This window comes from Hypanus sabinus, chromosome 1 (genome assembly GCF_030144855.1).
Source record: "Hypanus sabinus isolate sHypSab1 chromosome 1, sHypSab1.hap1, whole genome shotgun sequence".
NCBI lineage: Eukaryota > Metazoa > Chordata > Chondrichthyes > Myliobatiformes > Dasyatidae > Hypanus > Hypanus sabinus.
In genome coordinates, this window is record NC_082706.1 from 42,091,644 (window position 1) to 42,111,500 (window position 19,857).

Sequence of the window (19,857 nt, forward strand, 5' to 3'; positions counted from 1 at the left end):
CAGTACACGTGACAATGATAAGCCAATTACAGTTCTGAACCAGGTCAGAAACCAGGTACCTGACTCTCCCTCGACATCATCCCTTGACGGGACACTCGCCGGTGCCGATGTCGCTGCTGAGTCCGAAGCGTCCACACTTGCCTTGTGCTTCCCGACCATGCTGTCCGACTGAAACCGCGAAGTCAGGCCGGAGTTCTTCCTGTCGATGGCCATCTTGACTGCAGAGAACAAGGAGGGGACGAGAAGGGCTGTGATTGTGGTAACTACAAAGACAGAAGGCCGAGCCCCTTGCCCCTTTCCCAAAACCTCCGCCGGCCACCCCAGGATTTCGGGGAATGCATTCACAGCATGCAACAGCCTTGGGGGAAGGGTGAGAGATAATGATCAGAGATCATGCACTAAAACCAATCACCTTCGTTAATGATTCATCATTAGTAGGGAAGGGTCACCAGGGCAGCAAGGAGATGCATTGGCAAGGAGCCAGTCACTTGCACCCACCTCTAAAAAACACATTCTGGCAACTTCCGGGGCTAGGGGAAGGGAAGGGTTGAGCAGGATGGGGGGGAAGTGGGAGAGGAGAAAGGTTGAAGGCAAGGGCCTGTGTCCAACAGCAGTAGGTTGAAGACAGTTGTTCAAACTTGAACCTCAGCCTCCCTTTACACCTTCCACTACTGAGTGTCCCAACGATCCTTCCCCAAACTTTCTACCACAGGGCTGGGTGTGCTCAAGAGGAGAAGGTTTGCCTGACAGGAGAATGTAAGGACACTAGCGGGACCTCAGATGGCAGAGGAGCGCAGGGGTGAGGTAGATCGGCTGATCCAGCAGTGTTGCAACGACAGGCTTGCTTTCAATGTCACAAGACCAAGGACTTCAGGAAGCTGAAGTCGAGAGAACACACAGCAGTCCTCAGTGAGAGACATGATGTGTTGAGCAGTGGCCGTACGATGCATTTGGATAGGATGCTTTCTGAAATGTGTCTGTAAAAACTGGCAAGTGTTGATGGAGGCGCGCTGAATTTCCTTAGCCTCCTGAGGAAGTAGAGGCACTGGCGGACTTTCTATGTGCTTGGACCAGGACGGGCTACTGGTGATGGTTACTCCCAGGAATTTGACACTGTCAAACCTCTTGGCACCGCTGAGTGTAGACAAAGAGGATGCTTCATATAGTGGGGTAAGTGTCAGACTGGGTGGGGGCCCTGACTCAAAAAGAAGGGCATTCCTCCAGAACAGTGATGAGGAGGAACTCCTTTAGCCGGGGGGAGGTTGCTCTGTGTGATTCATTGTCAGATGGCTGTGGAGATCAAATCATTGGGTCAATTTCAAGCAGAGGTTGACAGGGCTTTTCTAGAAATCAAGGAGAATGGCAGCAAGGGAAAATACATCAGCCATGATGGCAGAACATCCCTGATGGGCCAAATGGTCTGATTCTGCTCCTATGTCAAATAGTCTACAGAACATGCTGCCAGGCACGTTGGTGGAAACTGGAGCTGCTGGGGGAAAGCAGAGGGTGGCAGGAAAATCCTGCAGGTTCCACACAGGCAGGTGGTCATGAACGAAACTGGGACTCTCCAAAATCTGTAAGCTCCGAGGAAAGACACAAAAGGAACCTCAAGGACGGGTACAAGGGTTTTCTGGGGGTGGGGGGGGGGGGGTAGGAAATTGACGGAAGAGTTAGTTCAGAGGAGGTACATGCAGACTCCCCACCTACCCTCCCCCCAAACAGCCCGCAGTCCCACTCCCCATCCAGTGTGGAGTTTTGGGGTGTGGGTGGGCAGTACATGGACATGCTGGCCGGTGCAGGGATGAGGGGGATTCTACCTGAATCCGGCCGCGGGTCGACGTCTGAAAGACAAGGAGCAGAGACACCATAGTGAGCGGTCAGGTGAGGACTGGAGGGTAGGAGGATGTGTGGGGTGAAGAGGAAGGGGGAGGGCAAGTGGGGAGAGGGTGGAGAAAGGAGAGGAAGTTGGGGAGTGGGAGAGGAGAAGGGAAGGGAGGAGAGGGGGATGGGGAAGTAGCGAGAGGAGGAAGGGGTAGAGAGGAAGGAGAGAAAGAGGGGCTGGGGATATGGTGGTGGGGGAAGAGAGGGTGAGAAAGGGATGGGGGGATGAGGGAGGGAAGCAGGAAGGACAAAAGTTCACAAGAGGGTATCAGAGAGAATTCTTGACCCCAGTTGATCTGACACCCACCCTGACCTTCACAGACTGTTCCCTCCATTCCTGCTGGTGGGGTTGTCACGTGTCCACTCCACTTCTTCCAACCCCATCTTACTCCACTTTGCCCTCACCCCCTTCCCACCCCTCACCTCACACTGACGGTTGAGTCGCTGTTCCCCCTCCACCCTCTGACTCATCCTGCACCAACACACAAACTCCCACCATTGCTGGTCAATCCTACTTCTCCCCCCACCCACAGCTGGTTAGGGCCTTCTGATTCCTTCACCTCCCACCCACCACCTCCCCCTCATCTTCCAACCCCTCCCCTTCCTCCCTCCATCTCCTCTCTTCTCACTGTTGGCGAGGTGATTCATTCCACCCGACTCTCATCACCAACCCTCCTCCTCTGCACCACCCCTGCATTTCCCTCATCCCCACTACTCCCTTCTTCATCCCCCCTCCACCTCTCTGCCCTACCGCCTCACCCACCCTCCAGCACCCTTTCCCCACTCAGTGCAGGTTGGGTGACCTGTCCTCCCCCAACCCAGTTCCCTCACCCTGTCCCCCCCACCCACTCTCTGCCAGACGAGCTGTTTGGAATCCTGTTCCCATTCATCACACCACCAACACCACTCCCTCCTTCTCTTCCCTCACCCTACCCTACTGCCGGATGGGGTTGTCAAGTTCTACCCCCACCCCACACCACCCCTGCCGGTGCCACCTTATAACCCCTTCTCCACAGGCCCCTCCTCGAGTTATCCCCCACCTCCTTGAACCCCTCCCTCCCACCCCCCCCAGCCCACTCATTAGCCGCCTGGTTGTTCTGAATACTCTTCCCCTGTATGGGCCTTCATACGCCCCCCTCGCTACCCCCCCCGCCCACACTCACTGCTGGTGGGGTCGTTGCGAGTCTGCCTCCGCAGGTCCAGGATGCTGCCAATCCCCTTCCTCTTCTTCTCATCGGCCTTCACTGCTTCCACCTCCTTTCGGGGGTTGGCGCCCTGTGGGCGTTGGCAGGGAGAGCCAGACTCAGTCCACAGACAAACCCCCACCCCTCCCACACGCTCCTCAGGCGACGCCGGGGAAGGGGGAGGAGGGGAAATACACTCTACTCCCAACCACTGCTGGATGGGTTAGGGACTTTGGAAAATCAGAGAGACCCACCCTCTGACCCAGGAGTATTGTGGGAAGAGGTGGGGGGGGGGGGAATAAGGCATCCCAGTCCGCAGGAGAATCCCATTCCCAAAGAGCGGAATGCAAGAGAGGGAGAAGTGGGGCTAGGGGAAGGAGGGTTGGGCAGGCATAAGGGGAAGGGCCAAATAGTCCATCCAGGTAAATCAGAGGTTAGTGAAGACGGGAAATTAACCTATTTTCACACAGGGCTACAGGAAGAGAGCGGGGCAGTACGATTAGTTTGGGGTTTGATATGGGGCAGTGGGAGTAGTTTGGATCTGATACAGGGTTGTGGGATTAGCTTGGGGACTGGCCCGGCTGAGCAGAGAGAGCAGCGCGGTGGGATTAGTTTGGGGATTGATACAGGGGACATTTTGGGGACTAATAGATACCACAGGTGTGAAACTCACCTTTCTACGCATTAGGAAGTGCCTCTTCTTCTCAAGTACCCGGGGTTCCTTGGTCTTGACACCCAAGTACTTCATATAAGTCACGACAGCATTGTATATTGTTGTACTATGGGAGAGAGGGGTGCAAAGAGAGGAACGGATCAAAGACAAGGGCTAGAATGGTCTACCATCACACGCTATTGCCTTGTCCAGCAACTCCTTCCTAAACCCCCAATCCAAAGTCTTGGAAACACGACCAAAACCAAACCCCATCACTGAGAAGGTACCAAACAAAGCTGTGTTGCCATGTTTTCCAAAGTCCCTCCACAAACCCCAAGAATGTTCTGTGGGGTCCAGGCCTAGGTGAGAGCACTGGCCGACGATCCCAAGACCCAGCCTTTACTCAGGGATATTCTACTGAATGCAGGGGGGCATCCAACCTCCTGATGAGGTGGTCATGGAGAGAGTGTCGGCAGTGTCTCTACATTGCTGCGAATTGTGTGACTGGACAGTGCAGAGGGATCTCTGTGTCTGACCCTGGGAGTGTGTGATGGGACGATGTGGAGGGAGCTTCACTCTGTGTCTGACCCCGGGAGTGTGGGATGGGATGGTGTGGAGGGAGATTCACTTTGTGTCTGACCCCAGGAGTGTGGGATGGGATGGTGTGGAGGGAGATTCACTCTGTGTCAGACCCCGGGAGTGTGGGATGGGACGGTGTGGAGGGAGCTTCACTCTGTGTCTGACCCCCGGGAGAGTGTGATGGGACAGTGTGGAGGGAGATTAACTCTGTGTCTGACCCCGGGAGTGTGTGATGGGACAGTGTGGAGGGAGCTTCACTCTGTGTCTGACCCCGGGAGTGTGTGATGGGACGGTGTGGAGGGAGCTTCACTCTGTGTCTGACCCCAGGAGTGTGTGATGGGACGGTGTGGAGGGAGCTTCACTCTGTGTCTGACCCCAGGAGTGTGTGATGGGACGGTGTGGAGGGAGCCTCGCTCTGCGTCTGACCCCTTTTTTTTTATTATTACAAAATCCTTTATTACAAATTTCGGTGCTATACAATATATACAAAACAGTGGCAAACACAATTACTGCACTACAAATAGACAATAGACATTACACCAGAATGTTGCCATCCCTATCCACGATGGCATTCACACCCCGCGGAGCCCAACTGTCTCGAAACTCCTCCAAGGCCGCTGTGGACTGCGCGTGTTCTTTTTCAACAGTTACCCGGGCACGAACATACCCCCTAAACATTGCCAGGCAGTCTGCCCGGGGAGATCCTCCCGCCACCCGTTTCCAAGACCCACGGATGGAGGATTTCGCCAGCCCCAGGAGCAAGTTGACTAGGACATCCTCATCCCTCCATGCCCCCTTCCTTACTGGATGACCATATATAAACAGGGTGGGACTAAAATCCAGCCAGAAGGCGAGAAGCAGCCCACGCAAATATGCAAAAAGAGGCTGCAGCCTCACACACTCCATGTACACGTGGTACACGGTCTCCTCCAGCCCGCAGAAGTGGCATGTGGGTGGGAAGTCCATGTACAAACTGAAAAACTTATTGCAGGGAGTGTGTGACGGGAGAATGTGGAGGGAGCTTCACTCTGTGCCTGACCCCGGGTGTGTGTGATGGGACGGTGTGGAGGGAGCTTCACTCTGTGTCTGACCCCAGGAGTGTGTGATGGGACGGTGTGGAGGGAAATTCGCTCTGTGTCTGACCCCGGGAGCGTGTGATGGGACAGTGTGGAGGGAGCTTCACTCTGTGTCTGACCCCGGGACTGTGTGATGGGACGGTGTGGAGGGAGCTTCACTCTGTGTCTGACCCCGGGAGTGTGTGATGGGACGGTGTGGAGGGAGTTTCACTCGGTGTCTGACCCCGGGAGTGTGTGATGGGACAATGTGAGGGGAGCTTCACCCTGTGTCTGACCCCGGGAGTGTGTGATGGGACAGTGTGGGGGGAGCTTCACCCTGTGTCTGACCCCGGGAGTATGTGATGGGACAATGCCAAGGAAATGACTCCGAACTCACAGAGCCTTAGTATCTAGAGAGAGTCTGGGCTTTATGAAGCCTGATCCAGCTGTCCCACATCTCCATGTCAGGATTTCTCTCTCTCTGTGTCAGTGTTACTGAACTGAGGAACCAATTAGCTGGGAGTTCTGTTTTGCCTAGAGTTCAACTTTGTTATTCCGCAAAACACTCTGCCATTCCAACATTTCCTGTTTGTTAACATCAGCAAGTTTCTCTTTTAATTTTGTTTCACCTCAAATCTGAATGATGTATTCTCTCCCACCGATCCTCATTTCCAGTCTCCATCTCTCCCAAACACACACGTTCTGAGTCTCCCGTCTTTCTTTTTATCACTCTGAACATCCTCCCGTTTTCCCCTCCTCTTTCTCTGTCTCCCTCTTTCACCCCTACTGGCCCTCTCTCTCTCTGCCCCCCCTTCCACCCGCCTGTCCCTCTCCTCCTCTGTTTGCCGTATTGCATCAGCTCTCTACTCCCGAACCCCTCCCTCCCCTTTTCTCCCACCCCTGTTCACTCCGCTTGCTTTGTCCGGCTTCCCTCCCTCTCTCTCCCAGCTCTTGCTCCCAGATTGCATCAGCTGCCTGCTCCCCCAACAGAGACCAGCCCTGTTCCCAGCCTCCAGCCCTCCATGGGGAGTGTCCCCCCGGGAGCGCAGGCCAAGGGACGGCCGAGGGACAGCCTTCCACATTTGTGGGGTGGGGTGGGGAGGAGGTGTCGGTCACTTTCTGGTTAGGGACTATCACTGACTCCCAAACCAGATCCTCCCTTCTCCCTCTAAACTCTTCTCTTTACACACCCTCCACTGTGTCTTTCTCCCTCCCTTCCTCAATCACTGCATGTCTCTTTAGCTTCCCCTTTCTGTGTCCCCTCCCAACTCATTCTCCTCTCTCACTCCCTTCACTCTCTCCCCCCTTGCCTGATGACTGTGGAACATCTCAGTCCCGTGCACAATCCATTCACCCTCCCCCAAACATTCTGTGTAAGTGTGAGTGAGAGAGTGTGTATGTGTGAGTGTGTGGGGACAGGTAGGCATCTGAGGGCACAGCGAGCAGGCATTTGTGAGTGCAAAGCTGTGTCTGTGCAAACACAGGATAGTGCCCTGACCTGGCACCAGGGGAGTCCCCTCTGATCCTCCCCTCCCTCCTGGTCCTTCGCCGCCCACAACCCTTCGCTAGATGACCAGAAGGAGAGAGGAGACACAGACGAAACGGAAAGAGCAGATGGGCACAGAGACGTCGACGGGGAGCCAGGATGCAGAGAGCGAGAGTCGCCGAGGGAGAGCTGGGGATGAGGCGCAGATGGAGAGCTGCGTGCAGACAGACGGCCGGAGGCTGACAGAAGCACCGGGCACAGTCAGTCCTGGATAGGTGCCCCCTTACCTTTTCTCGTCGTCGCTGTTGGCGCTGTGTGTGAGAGAGAGAGAACAGGGAAGAGAATTAACCAGATAAACCCCAGCCAGCACAAGACCCAGGACTCCCACCCACAGCACCCTGAAGGACATTTGGTTTATTATTGTCACACGTACCGAGGTACAGTGAAAAACTTATCTTGCATACTGTTCCTAAAGGTTGAATCAATCCACAGTGCACTGAGGTTGAACAAGGTAAAATAATAACGCAGAATGAAGTGCAACAGTTACAGAGAAAGTACAGGCAAACGATAGGTGGGAAACTATAACGACATAGACCGTGTGGTCAAGGCTTACAGGACTGATCAATAGTCTGAAAACAGCAGTCTAGCAGCCGTCTTGAGCCTGGGGGTACCTGCTTTCAGTCTTCTGAACCTTCAGCCCAACGAGAGGGGGCAGGAAGAGAGAATGGGGGGGAGGGAGTCTTTGATTATGTCAAGAGGTTAAGTATGAGGTCAGGAGTCTATTTCATTGCACAGGGGACTGTTTGATGGACTCCTGACTTTGTAACCCACCTCGTTCTGACACTGCATGTCATTGTTTACCTGTACTGAACCCTCTCTGTAGCTGCAACACTTTGTTCTGCTCTCTGTGACTTTTACCTCGGACTGTCTCGATGCACTGTGTAATGATCTGGTCTGTCCGACAAGCTTTTCACTGTAGCTCGGTACTTGTGACAAAGGAAACAATTCACCAGTTTGAGCCGCCTTATAGCAGCTGGGTGAATGTTCGTTCAGGTTCTTACGGCAGCCAGAACTAGGACACCGCCAGCCCGCACCCCCTCCCGAGTCATCATCCCCTCTCTCAGGCTCACCGGCGGAAAAACATCTTGCTGGATGTGTCGGCTGTTGCAACCAGAGGGATAACCAGTCATGATCAAGGAGCAGGATGCCAGTTAGAGGGACCCGATGACTTCGAGCGAGCAGGCGTCTCAGTATGAGGAGGGCGGAACCTCTCTCTCCTGCTTTAAAGCTCCACGTCCCAGGCTGATGCAACAACATCCCACCCCTGGGGGGCAGTGGGAGGGAGGGAAAGAACGGGGGGGGGGGGGAGGGGAGGGGACGTCTTCTAAGCTCTGATTCGCCGGTTCAGGGAAGGGAACAAGGATTAGATGTTGTTGGGGCGGGGAATGGGTGCAGGCAGAGTGTTGGTCAAATCAGAGGGTTAGATCCCTGCATGGGCAGATGGAACCTATCCCTCACTGACAATAACTCTTGTCAGATCTGCTGTGGGCAGACAGAGTCAGGGAGTCCATTCTTCCCATCTGCTCCTTGCTCACCCTATCAATAGATTTCTCCCCCCACCCTCTCCGGGCCTTAACTGAGCACTGTCATCTGCTCTCACAGAATGGAACAACACAAGAATAGGCTCTTTAGCCCAGGACATAGTACCAAACTATTTAAGCATCACTCCTGCCGGCTCAATGTTCATATTCCTCCATTTCTTAACTATCCATGTGCCTGCCTCGAAGCCACTTAAACACCTCTGTCATATCTGCCTCCGTCACCACCCCTGGGAGCATAGTCCAGGCACCCATAAATCTCTGTGTACAAACAAAACTTGCCCCGCACACCTCCTTTAAACTTACCCCCCCCCACCAAAATGCATGCCTTTTAGTATATGGCCCTTCAGCCCATCGTGTCTATGCCTCACACGAGACCAAATTGAACTAAACCCTGCACAAGATCCATATCCCTCCATTGTGTGCCTCTTTTTATGTTGGTCCAACAGCCTCTGATACCCCTCTACTCCCACTTCCACCCTGGTGGCACCTGTCTGGCACCCACTACCCCCTGTTGAAAGTAAACTTGCCCTTCTCACCCTAGGTGCATGCCCCCTTTTATTCGGCTTTTCGACCCTGAGGAAAAAAGTTCTGACTGTCTATATTGCTGCCTCTTGTGAAGTTACAGACCTCTGTCAGGTTTCCCCCTCCCCGCCCCACTGCTCCTCTCAGCTCACCCTGTCTCCCCGGCACAAAGTTTCCAGCTGAGCTCGGCACTTCATCACGTTGACTCCTCCACTTGCACACAGTATGTACGACCTACAGTCGCCCCAAAGCTCCAGCCCGCATCACCTCTCCCTCACAGGACACGGGCGGCAAAGGTTAGGGGTCACCCTCCAACCCACACACCCTCCCCTCCCTCGCTGAACGTGGCTTCCCTCGTTGCTGCAGGGTCTAAATCCTGGGACTGCGCTCCCTACGAGCACCACACACTCAGGGCGCGGAGGTGCAAGAGGGCAGCTCACCGGCTCCTTCTCAAGGGGCTGCCAAGGAGGGGTAATTCAATACTCTGATTACTCTTAGCCCTTAAAATGAACAAAAAGATTAAAACTAGGGCATGTCAGTTGAACTAAATCAAAAGGCACTTTAAGTGGTAGCATGGGAGCACAGCGGTTAGCGAAACGCTGTTACAGTGATAAGGACCTGGGTTCAATTCCCGCCACTGCCTGTGAGGAGTTTGTACGTTCTCCCCACGACCGCATGGGTTTCCTCCGGGTGCTCCGGTTTCCTCCCACGTTTCACTGACGTTTGGATTAATAGGTTAATTGTAACCGGCACCGCCGGCTCATTGGGCCAGAGGGTCTGCTACTGTGCTGGGTCTCTAAACGTAATAAAAGACAAAAGAAAATAAATAAATCTACAAATAGGGCCAGGCTACTTTTATCTGGTGCACAGGGTTTGTTGCAAAAGGGGTTCTGTTCGCCCAAGAAATCCAGTGAGCAGACCGTCGACACATCGATGGGCGAATGTTGATTCAGCCCCTCACTGTCTGCCTGCAGTAGGCACCCAGCCCAGGGAAGATCCTTTTTTTTTATTATTACAAAATCCTTTATTACAAATTTCGGTGCTATACAATATATACAAAACAGTGGCAAACACAATTACTGAACTACAAATAGACAATAGACATTACACCAGAATGTGGCCATCCCTATCCACGATGGCATTTACACCCCGCGGAGCCCAACTGTCTCGAAACTCCTCCAAGGCCGCTGTGGACTGCGCGTGTTCCTTTTCAATAGTTACCCGGGCACGAACATACCCCCTAAACATCGCCAGGCAGTCTGCCCGGGGAGATCCTCCCGCCACCTGTTTCCAAGACCCACGGATGGCAGATTTCGCCAGCCCCAGGAGCAAGTTGACTAGGACATCCTCATCCCTCCATGCCCCCTTCCTTACTGTAGATCCTGAGGGTGACACACAACGCACTGGGTAGAGCAGGTTCAGCAGGTAGAACACGCCCAGTGCTGCAGGGAGAATATTTCCAAACCTACAGGCAGACAGTGAGCCACCCTACAGGGAAACTGCTCAATGCTACAAATAGACTATGAGCAACACTACAGGCAAACAATGTCCGATGTTACAGCTGGAAAACTGTCAATGCTACAGACACAACGCGGCCAATGGGACAGGTAGAATTTATCCAACACTACAGCCACACAGTCATCAACGTTGTGGGTAAATAATATCCAACACAACTAGAATATGATGAACACTTTTTAAAAATTTATTTCTACTTTTGCACTTTTAATTTAACTATTTAATATACATATATACTTACTGTAACCCATTGTTTTCTGTATTATTCATGTATTGCATCGTACTGCTGTTGCTAAGTTAATAAATTTCACAACAAATGTCTGTGATATTAAACCCGATCCTGGTACAACAGGCAGACTGTGTCCAATGCTACAAGTGGAATACTTCCAACACTACAAGCAGACTGTGTCCAATTCTACAGGCAGATTGTGAATAGCACTACAGGCATAACACATTCAATATACAGCACAACAGGCAGACTGTGACTAATCTATAAGTGAACAATATCCAAAACAACACACAAAATGCTGGTGGAACACAGCAGGCCAGGCAGCATCTATAGGGAGAAGCGTTGTCAAAGTTTCGGGCCGAGACCCTTTGTCAGGACTACAAATATCCAAAACAGTCAGGCAGTGACCAATGCTGCAAGTGAAATACATTCATCGTTACAGGCAAAACATGACTTCTACTACAGCCAAAAGGTATCTAAGGCTACAAGCAAAATATTATCAGCACTACAGGTGGATCATGCCCAGTGCTTTAAAAGGAATTCTTCCAATGCTACAGGTAAACAGCAATCAACGCAGCAGGTTCAATAACACAGATGGAACATGGCCAATGCTACAAGCAAACAGTATCCAACAATGGAAGGAGAATACTAACACATGACATATTCCAGATGCTGGAAATCCAGAGTAACACACACACAAATGCTGGAAGAATGCAGGTCAGGCAGCATCTATGGAAATGGTTAAATAGTTTTGGGCCGAGATTAGAATATTTCCGGTGCTCCAGGCAGAATACTACCAATACTACACGCAATCTGTGCTCACAACGGGTAGAACACTCCCACTGCACACCACAAATCTGAGTACAATCAGCACAACAGACAGAGAACGTCTGGCACAACAGGCAACCCACATCCATCAGTGTACACAGCCCTTGACCAACACCCAAAACTACAAGCGAGCCCTTCCGACTGTCAGATACCAGAGGACATCCCCCAACTTCCTTGATCTGAAATGTATGGGACCTTACCACTCCCCACCCCACTCCGATATTCCCAGCCAACAAACCCCCCCCCCCCCCCCGCCACCCTGCGAGCTCAGGCCCCGGATCTTAGAGAATGGGAAGGACGAGTTCCACTCACGTTGCCTCCTCCACTTTGGGCAGCAGCTGTTCTGCAAACACCTTCTCCTTCAGGTCCAAGGATTCGCGGTCCAGATCGCGATCTGCATCCAATTCCGACAGCTCCTTCTCGCCAATCGTCATGCCCATCATTCTCTTGTTCCTAATTCCAAACAGAAACACCAACATTAGCACCATGGGACACTCCTGGAGTCAGACCAGAGCGACTCTCCCTCCACACCATCCCATCACACACTCCCGGGGTCAGACACAGAGTGAAGCTCCCTCCACACCGTCCCATCACACACTCCCGGGGTCAGACACAGAGTGAAGCTCCCTCCACACTGTCCCATCACACACTCCCGGGGTCAGACACAGAGTGAAGCTCCCTCCACACCGTCCCATCACACACTCCCGGGGTCAGACACAGAGTGAATCTCCCTCCACACCGTCCCATCACACACTCCTGGGGTCAGACACAGAGTGAAACTCCCTCCACACCATCCCATCACACACTCCCGGGGTCAGACACAGAGTGAAGCTCCCCCCACACCGTCCCATCACACACTCCCGGGGTCAGACACAGAGTGAATCTCCCTCCACACCGTCCCATCACACAGTCTGAAGGTCAGACACAGAGTGAAACTCCCTCCACACCGTCCCATCACACACTCCCGGGGTCAGACACAGAGTGAAGCTCCCCCCACACCGTCCCATCACACACTCCCGGGGTCAGACACAGAGTGGAGCTGTTCTGATTGTGCTGGGAGAAATCGGGGAAAAACTACTTTATGAAGGTCTTGAATTGCTTGGAAATTGGTTTCCAACGTCCCTTGAACTTCTAAGTGAGCGGCTGGTTTAGAGTGGAAGCTTCGTTTGGAGTTTTTCTGCCAGTTTGGACGGGGTTCGTTGACTGCTTCGAACTGCGTAGCACCCAGCTGTGGCCGCTGGCGACTCGCCGGGAAGCGGGTTCGCTCCCAAAACCGGAGGCAAACGACGTTGTTTGCCCCCACTGACATCGGGACAACCTCCTTCCATCTCTATCGTCGGGATTCTTGTTCGGTGTTGGAGCCGAAACATCGTTTGAGGCGTCTCGACCTCTCACGGCCTGGAAGTTTCTACAGGACTCACGGAGCCTTTCCTGGCGTTGGAATTTCTGGCATTGGGCCAGCAAGGTACCGTCGAGTACAAACTTTTCCCGCCAGTTACTCAACTCGCTCCAGGACTTTCTAACCAGCACCACCGTATCATTCTCGATTCGGACACACAAGTAACATGCCGGACCGGTCTACAGGGAGTCGCAGGCCTTCGAGGAGTTATGCAAAGGCGGCTGCCTCTCCGGCCTCGGACAACGCCCTGTTTCGGACGGTGAAAGTTGAACGCGGGGTGCAATGTATTTTGCGAACTGGAACTACCCTGGAAAAGTGCGCGGAGGCTATGGAGGACTTGTTGGGGAGAGATGGTGTTTTGGCCGCTGAGAAGGAGTTCGGGAAGGCGGTGTTTTACCTGAGGAATGATGAGTTGGTGCATCGGGCCCTCAGTAGAGGGTTCACGGTGGAGAACATCTTTTTACAGATGGAGCTAGTGACAGCTCCCACACAACGCATCGTCCTCGGTCACGTACAGCCTTTCATCCCCAACGATGACCTGCTTCCCGCATTGGCCCGCTTGGGGCAAGTACGGTCAGAGATAACTGCCATCAGGCAAAAATTCAGGAGGCGCACCCTCCGGACCGTAATCTCTTTCCGGCGACAGGTATTCATGAAACTGGAAAGGGAGGATGAAGTTGAGGGCCGGTTTACTGTCCGGCACGAGGGGGTAGATTATCAGGTGTATTGGAGCTCTGAGCGCCCACGGTGCCATGCGTGCAGGGAGGGGGCACTAGGGAGTCCACTTCAGGAACTTGTGTCCCAGCTACCTCTGCCCCTGATCCCATCCCTGCTCCTACACCTGTGCTGACCCCTGCCCCTGACCCTGCCTCTAACCCTGCCCCTATTCCTACGTCTGCTCCTACCCCTGTGGTTCAGGCGGGTGATCCTGGGGCTACGTGTGGGGAGGTTCAGGCAAGGGACGGGGTGGAGTCCGGGCGGGGCAAGAAAGCGAGGAAGAAGTCGAAACACGTGAAGAAGTCGGCCCCCGAGACCGCAGAGCTCACGCCCATTTGCCCTGAGGTGGAGAGGGAGGCTCGGGGAAGAGTACGGTTGGACAGGGCGATAGGAGCGGAGAGTACCGCGCTGTCGGTGAATTCCGCACCTGTGTGCTCCTCCGGCTTGAAGAGGAGATGGGATTGTTCCCCCAAGAGGGTAGAGAATGCAGATGAGGGGGAGTCCCAGAAAGGGGTGGGGATCCGGGTGGGAGTTGTGTCTAACCCTGAATCCCCAGATGTAGCCACCAGTCCTGGGGTGGGTGGTGTGGTTGTGCATGAAGCTAGTGCTGGGCCTGTTTGCACGCCTAAAACAGACCTGGAGCCCTCCACCCAGGACTTAGCAGTAAGCGCCTCCCTGGAGGCAAATGTATTAAGTAGTACAGGTGGAGAGGAGACCAGGCTCTCTCACAGTCAGCATCAGGCTGCCAGTGAATCCATTGGGCCAGAGCTGCTGGGGTCCCCTTCATGCCTGTCTCCTGGGGAGGGTGATGTAACCTGCATGCCGACCCCATCAACTAATGGCCTGCAGGGAGTCCCTTGGGATTTTCCCTCCATCGTCGCAACTGTGGGTAAGACTGCTGTGACGGTGGAGCGGGAAGGTATAGGGGAGGTACCCGCTGTGCAGTGTAGGTTACAGGGGCAGCCACCTTATACACCACATGAGGAGGACGGTGGGGGATCTGTCTGCAGTGAGGGGTTGGAGGGGGATTCATTTGATAGCGAGACAATGGACATCCTCACCCCTCCAGAGAAGTCCCCATTGATACCTGTGGAGGAGATCAGAGTGTTTATTCACTCCTCCGTGGGTGCAAAGCATCGGCCTAAACGAGCCTCGCTTCGCTGGCCTAGCATGCCGAGGCTGGTGAAGTCCCTGAGGGTCATCCTCAGACGGAAGGGGAAGGGGAAGAGGAATGCTGTGTCAGGGAATGACAGGCGGCAGCTGAAATCCTTCCTGGATGACCTGGTGCGGGACATCAGGATGAAAAGCAGCCTCGCTCCTTCGGGAGATGGTGGGTCACAGGGTAGCGATGGTAGCAGTCGGGCCCGGAAAGCAAAGGATATTCTCGGTTTTCTTCGGGAGAGTGCGGCTGAGGGCGCCATCGCTCTCAGTGGGAAGGGGACTGGTGCTGAGGCCTAGTGTGCTCCCGACATGAAGCTTACCATAGCTAGTCTCAATGTGAACGGTAGCAGGGGCTCTCTCCGCAGGTATAACAATCTCTCAGTCCTCAGGGACGGGAGATACGCGGTGAGTTTCCTGCAGGAAACCCATACCACCCCGGGGGACGAGTCCGCTTGGCTCCTGGAGTGGCAGGGCGGGGTCTACATGAGTCACCTTAGCTCCAACTCTAGCGGGGTGGCGATCCTGTTGGCCCCAACCTTCCGGCCAGAAATCGTAGGAGTCCAAGATGTTGTGCCCGGTTGTGCCCGGCCGTCTGCTCCACCTGGCTGTGCGCCTGGATGGTGTACCGTTACATTTTATCAACGTGTACGCTCCGAGGCGCGGGGTGATGCAGACGCGCCTATTCTGTCAGCTGTCCACCTTGCTGAGTTCCATCGATCCGGGGGACTGCCTCATCCTCGGGGGAGACTTCAACTGTACCCTTGAGGTGGAGGACCGCTCGGGCCTCCAACGCGACCCAGCATCGGCGAAAAAGTTAAAGGAGCTAGTCGGCTCCTTTGACTTGGTGGACAGCTGGCGGAATCTTCACCCTGACTCTAGCGCCTTCTCCAGAAGATCTAGAGAGGGGGGTTCCCGGATAGACCGCCTGTATATCTCTCGGGCTTATGTCTCCCGCGTGTCGGCGTCCTCCATGCGGCCGGTGTCGTGCTCGGATCATCACCTTGTGTGAATGGAATTTACTCCTCTGCACCCTCGGGTGGGATCCGGGTATTGGCACTTTAACAACCGGCTGCTGGAGGACAGCCGATTCCGGGATTCATTCCCAGCGTTCTGGGCCACCTGGAGAGGGAGACGGAGAGAGTTTGGCTCCCTACGGCTGTGGTGGGATGTGGGCAAGGCCCACATCCGGTTTTTATGTCGGGAGTACACTAGGGGGTCGACAAAGAGGTGGGGCTCTGAGATTGAGCGGCTTGAGAGAGCGTTGCTTGACCTAGAGTCCCGTCTTGGTTCGACCGGTGGAGACCATCAAACGTGGCAGGAATACCAGGAGAAGAAGGACGCACTCAGGAATCTGCAGCTTCAGCAGTCCCGTGGTGCATATGTGAGGTCGCGGATCCAAATGCTGCAAGATTTGGACCGCGGCTCACCCTTCTTCTACTCGTTGGAGAAGTGGCGGGGAGTTCAAAAGCAGCTGGTGGAGCTACTGGCTGCTGATGGCTCCTCCATCACGGATCCTGACGAAATTATCAAAGAAGTCCGCACTTTCTATCGGTCCTTATTCTCACCGGATCCGTCAAATGCGGGGGCGTGCAGTGAGGTCAGGGAAGATTTGCCAAAGGTCAGCCCTGATGACGCAGCGCGTCTGGACGCTCCCCTGACTCGGGAGGAGCTGTCTGCTGCCCTTCGGCAACTCCGGAGGGGTAAATCCCCTGGCTTAGATGGTCTGAGTGTGGAGTTTTATCAGGCTTTTTGGGATGTCCTGGGGGTCGATTACAGCCTTGTTCTAGGGGAGAGCCTAGCCACCGGGGAATTGCCCTTCTCATGGCGGAGAGCTGTCGTGGTCCTGCTGCCCAAGAAGGGAGACCTTCGCCTGCTAAAGAACTGGAGCCCGGTCTCCCTCTTGTGCGCTGACTACAAGATCTTCGCCCGGGCAATGGCCAACTGAGACAGGTGATTCATCCTGACCAATCTTACACAGTCCCGGGCCGCTCCATCCAGGACAATGTCCACCTAGTACGGGACCTGATCCACCTGCACCAGGAGACTGGGTCCCCGGCAGCGTTTTTTTCTCTTGACCAGGAGAAGGCGTTTGACCGGGTAGACCACAGTTTCCTGGTGGGCACTCTGCAGGCCTTTGGGCTCGGACCACACTTTGTGGCCCGAGTTCAGCTCCTCTACTCTGCCGCAGAGTGCCTTGTTAAGGTCAATGGATCACTGGCAGCGCCCATTCCCTTCAGGAGAGGAGTACGTCAGGGATGCCCCATGTCCGGTCAATTGTATGCGAACTGTGTCGAGCCATTCCTGAGCCTCCTACGGCGAAGACTGACAGGTCTGGTTCTGCATGAACCGGACATGGAGGTCATTCTCTCGGCCTACGCCGATGATGTACTCCTCATGATGACAGATCCCAATGACCTGCGGAAGATGCGCGAGTCCAAGACGTTTTCTCGGCGGCATCCTCCGCCAGGATCAACTGGGCGAAATGTTCCGGACTCTTAGTGGGTCAGTGGCAGGTGAACTCCCTGCCAGAGGAGATGAGAGCTTTTGAGTGGAGTACTAGGCGTCTCCTCTATCTGGGAGTCTACCTGAGTCCTTCTGGGGAGACCTGGCTGGCGAACTGGCAGGACCTGGAGACGAAAGTCATGGCCCGGCTGGGGCGTTGGTCAGGCCTTCTCAGGGTGCTTTCCTATCGAGGCAGGGTGGTGGTCATAAACCAGCTGGTGGCCTCCATGTTGTGGTATCCGATGGTCACCTTGGCCCCTCCTGCCCCGTTTGTTGCAAGACTGCAGAGGAACTTCTTCTGGGGCAACAGGAAACACTGGGTCTCTGCAGCGGTCTTGAGTCTCCCAGTGGGAGAGGGCGGACAGTCGCTGGTGTGCGTCCGAACGCAGCTGGCGGCTCTCCGCCTCAGGACTCTGCAGAGATTCCTGTACGCCGAGCACCCTCCCAGGTGGCACGTGTTGGCGACTTTCTTCCTCCGGAGGGGCTGCTGTCTTCATGAAGACATGCGGCTACCACCGGCGGGTGTCAGCCGTACTGCTTTGCGGAGTCTGCCCAGCTTCTATCAGGACCTACTGAGAGTCTGGAACATGGTCGCCTCAGGCCGGGAATCCACTCCTCTGGTGGAGGGCGGGGTCCCGGCTGACCCTTGCCCTACCTCAGTGGCTGTCGGTGCGGCTCAGTTGTGTGGACCGACTCAGGCCGAGCTGCTGGTCGGGCCCAGACCCCGCAATCTTCTCCAGGAGCCGTGTCCACACAACTTGAGCCGTCTCTCATCGATACCCACAGACCCATTCAGGGATGCAAGTAGGAGGTATCTGTATGGGCTGCTACTCCACATCCTCCACTTCCTTGCCCTTGTCCACCGTCCCGACACGCCATGGCGGTTAGTCCTTCCACCCAGAGGTGAGGAGGGTCCCCACTGGAAGTCCCTTTATGCCAGGGTTCTTCCCATGCACCTGGGGGATCTCGGCTGGAGGGTACTGCATAGGGCAGTGCCCTGCAATAAGTTTTTCAGTTTGTACATGGACTTCCCACCCACATGCCACTTCTGCAGGCTGGAGGAGACCGTGTACCACATGTACATGGAGTGTGTGAGGCTGCAGCCTCTTTTTGCATATTTGCGTGGGCTGCTTCTTGCCTTCTGGCTGCATTTTAGTCCCACCCTGTTTATATATGGTCATCCAGTAAGGAAGGGGGCATGGAGGGATGAGGATGTCCTAGTCAACTTGCTCCTGGGGCTGGCGAAATCCGCCATCCGTGGGTCTTGGAAACAGGTGGCGGGAGGATCTCCCCGGGCAGACTGCCTGGCAATGTTTAGGGGGTATGTTTGTGCCCGGGTAACTATTGAAAAGGAACATGCGCAGCCCACAGCGGCCTTGGAGGAGTTTCGAGACCGTTGGGCTCCGCGGGGTGTAAATGCCATCGTGGATAGGGATGGCAACATTCTGGGGTAATGTCTATTGTCTATTTGTAGTGCAGTAATTGTGTTTGCCACTGTTTTGTATATATTGTATAGCACCGATATTTGTAATAAAGGATTTTGTAATTAAAAAAAAAAGGGTCAGACACAAAGTGAAGCTCCCTTCACATTGGGAGTGTCAGGGGTGGGGTGGGGGCGTTGGAGGTCAGGGACTGGGAGGGAGGGTGCACGAGAGGAGGGTGGGAGGGTGCGGGAGGTGAAACGGAAGGAGAGGGAGGGTGAAGGGGGGAGATGGAATGAGAGGGGGAGATGGCCTGTGGGAGGGTCAGGAAGTGGGCACACAGATGGAGATCAAGGGATCGGTTCCCAGAGGAATGAAGAATGAGATTATGTTGCCCTCACCTGAAGTCCTCCAGCTGGATGAAGATATCCTGTGTCATGGCCTTCTGCATGCCCTTGACAATGTTCCTCAAACTCTCCTCAACTAGCATCTCAGGACGGCAGCGGTCTGCAAACAGTGCGATTGAACCATCAGTGAGTGAGAACACTCTCAGTCTCTATCTGCCTTCTCTCCCACTCCCTTCCTCACCCACTCACCCTCCCTCTGCTCCCCTTCCTCCCCCTCTCATCCCATCACCCTCCCTGCCTTATCCACCTTGTTCACCAACAAGCAGCCCCACTGATATAACAATGACCGGATCGTTCCCCGAACCTCGTTTTATTGCGATCTGTCGACTTCTCCAGAAAGTCCCTGCCAGCCTTTATTGCCCCTGGAGAGGGTGAAGGTGAGGCTGCACTTTGAACAGTTGCAGACTGTGTCCAGACCCCGCGACAGTGAAGGAGCGGCTGATGGATTCCTGAGTCAGAGGGCAGGGGGAACCTGCGGATGGTGGGTGCGGGGAGGGGAGGAGTTGTCGAAGAGCCACTGGCAGGTCACCACACTGCAGACACTGTGAGCCAGTGCTGGAGGGAGAGGGTGAGTGAGGTACTGATCAAGCAACTGCTCGATCCTCGACAATGTCAACCTCCTCACGAGCTGCTGGAAATGCATTCACCCAGTCAAATGGGGAGGGTCCCATCACATTCTTGCCTCGTGCCTTGTACAGCCGGGGAAGGTAATATGGCA

The 19,857-nt window shown here is 54.5% G+C and overlaps 1 protein-coding gene across 1 annotated transcript in view; it reads right to left on the minus strand.

Moving 5' to 3' along the window:
* Window positions 1-19,857, minus strand: part of LOC132398299 (rho guanine nucleotide exchange factor 1-like) — a 100,776-nt gene that overhangs the window by 34,878 nt on the left and 46,041 nt on the right. The window contains exons 7-13 of the mRNA XM_059977551.1: window positions 19,134-19,239; window positions 11,845-11,985; window positions 7,125-7,148; window positions 3,739-3,844; window positions 3,045-3,156; window positions 1,818-1,841; window positions 60-218 (exon numbers count right to left, since the gene is read on the minus strand). Of these exons, the coding sequence (XP_059833534.1) occupies window positions 60-218; window positions 1,818-1,841; window positions 3,045-3,156; window positions 3,739-3,844; window positions 7,125-7,148; window positions 11,845-11,985; window positions 19,134-19,239 (672 nt within the window). The remainder of the gene's footprint in view (window positions 1-59; window positions 219-1,817; window positions 1,842-3,044; window positions 3,157-3,738; window positions 3,845-7,124; window positions 7,149-11,844; window positions 11,986-19,133; window positions 19,240-19,857) is intronic.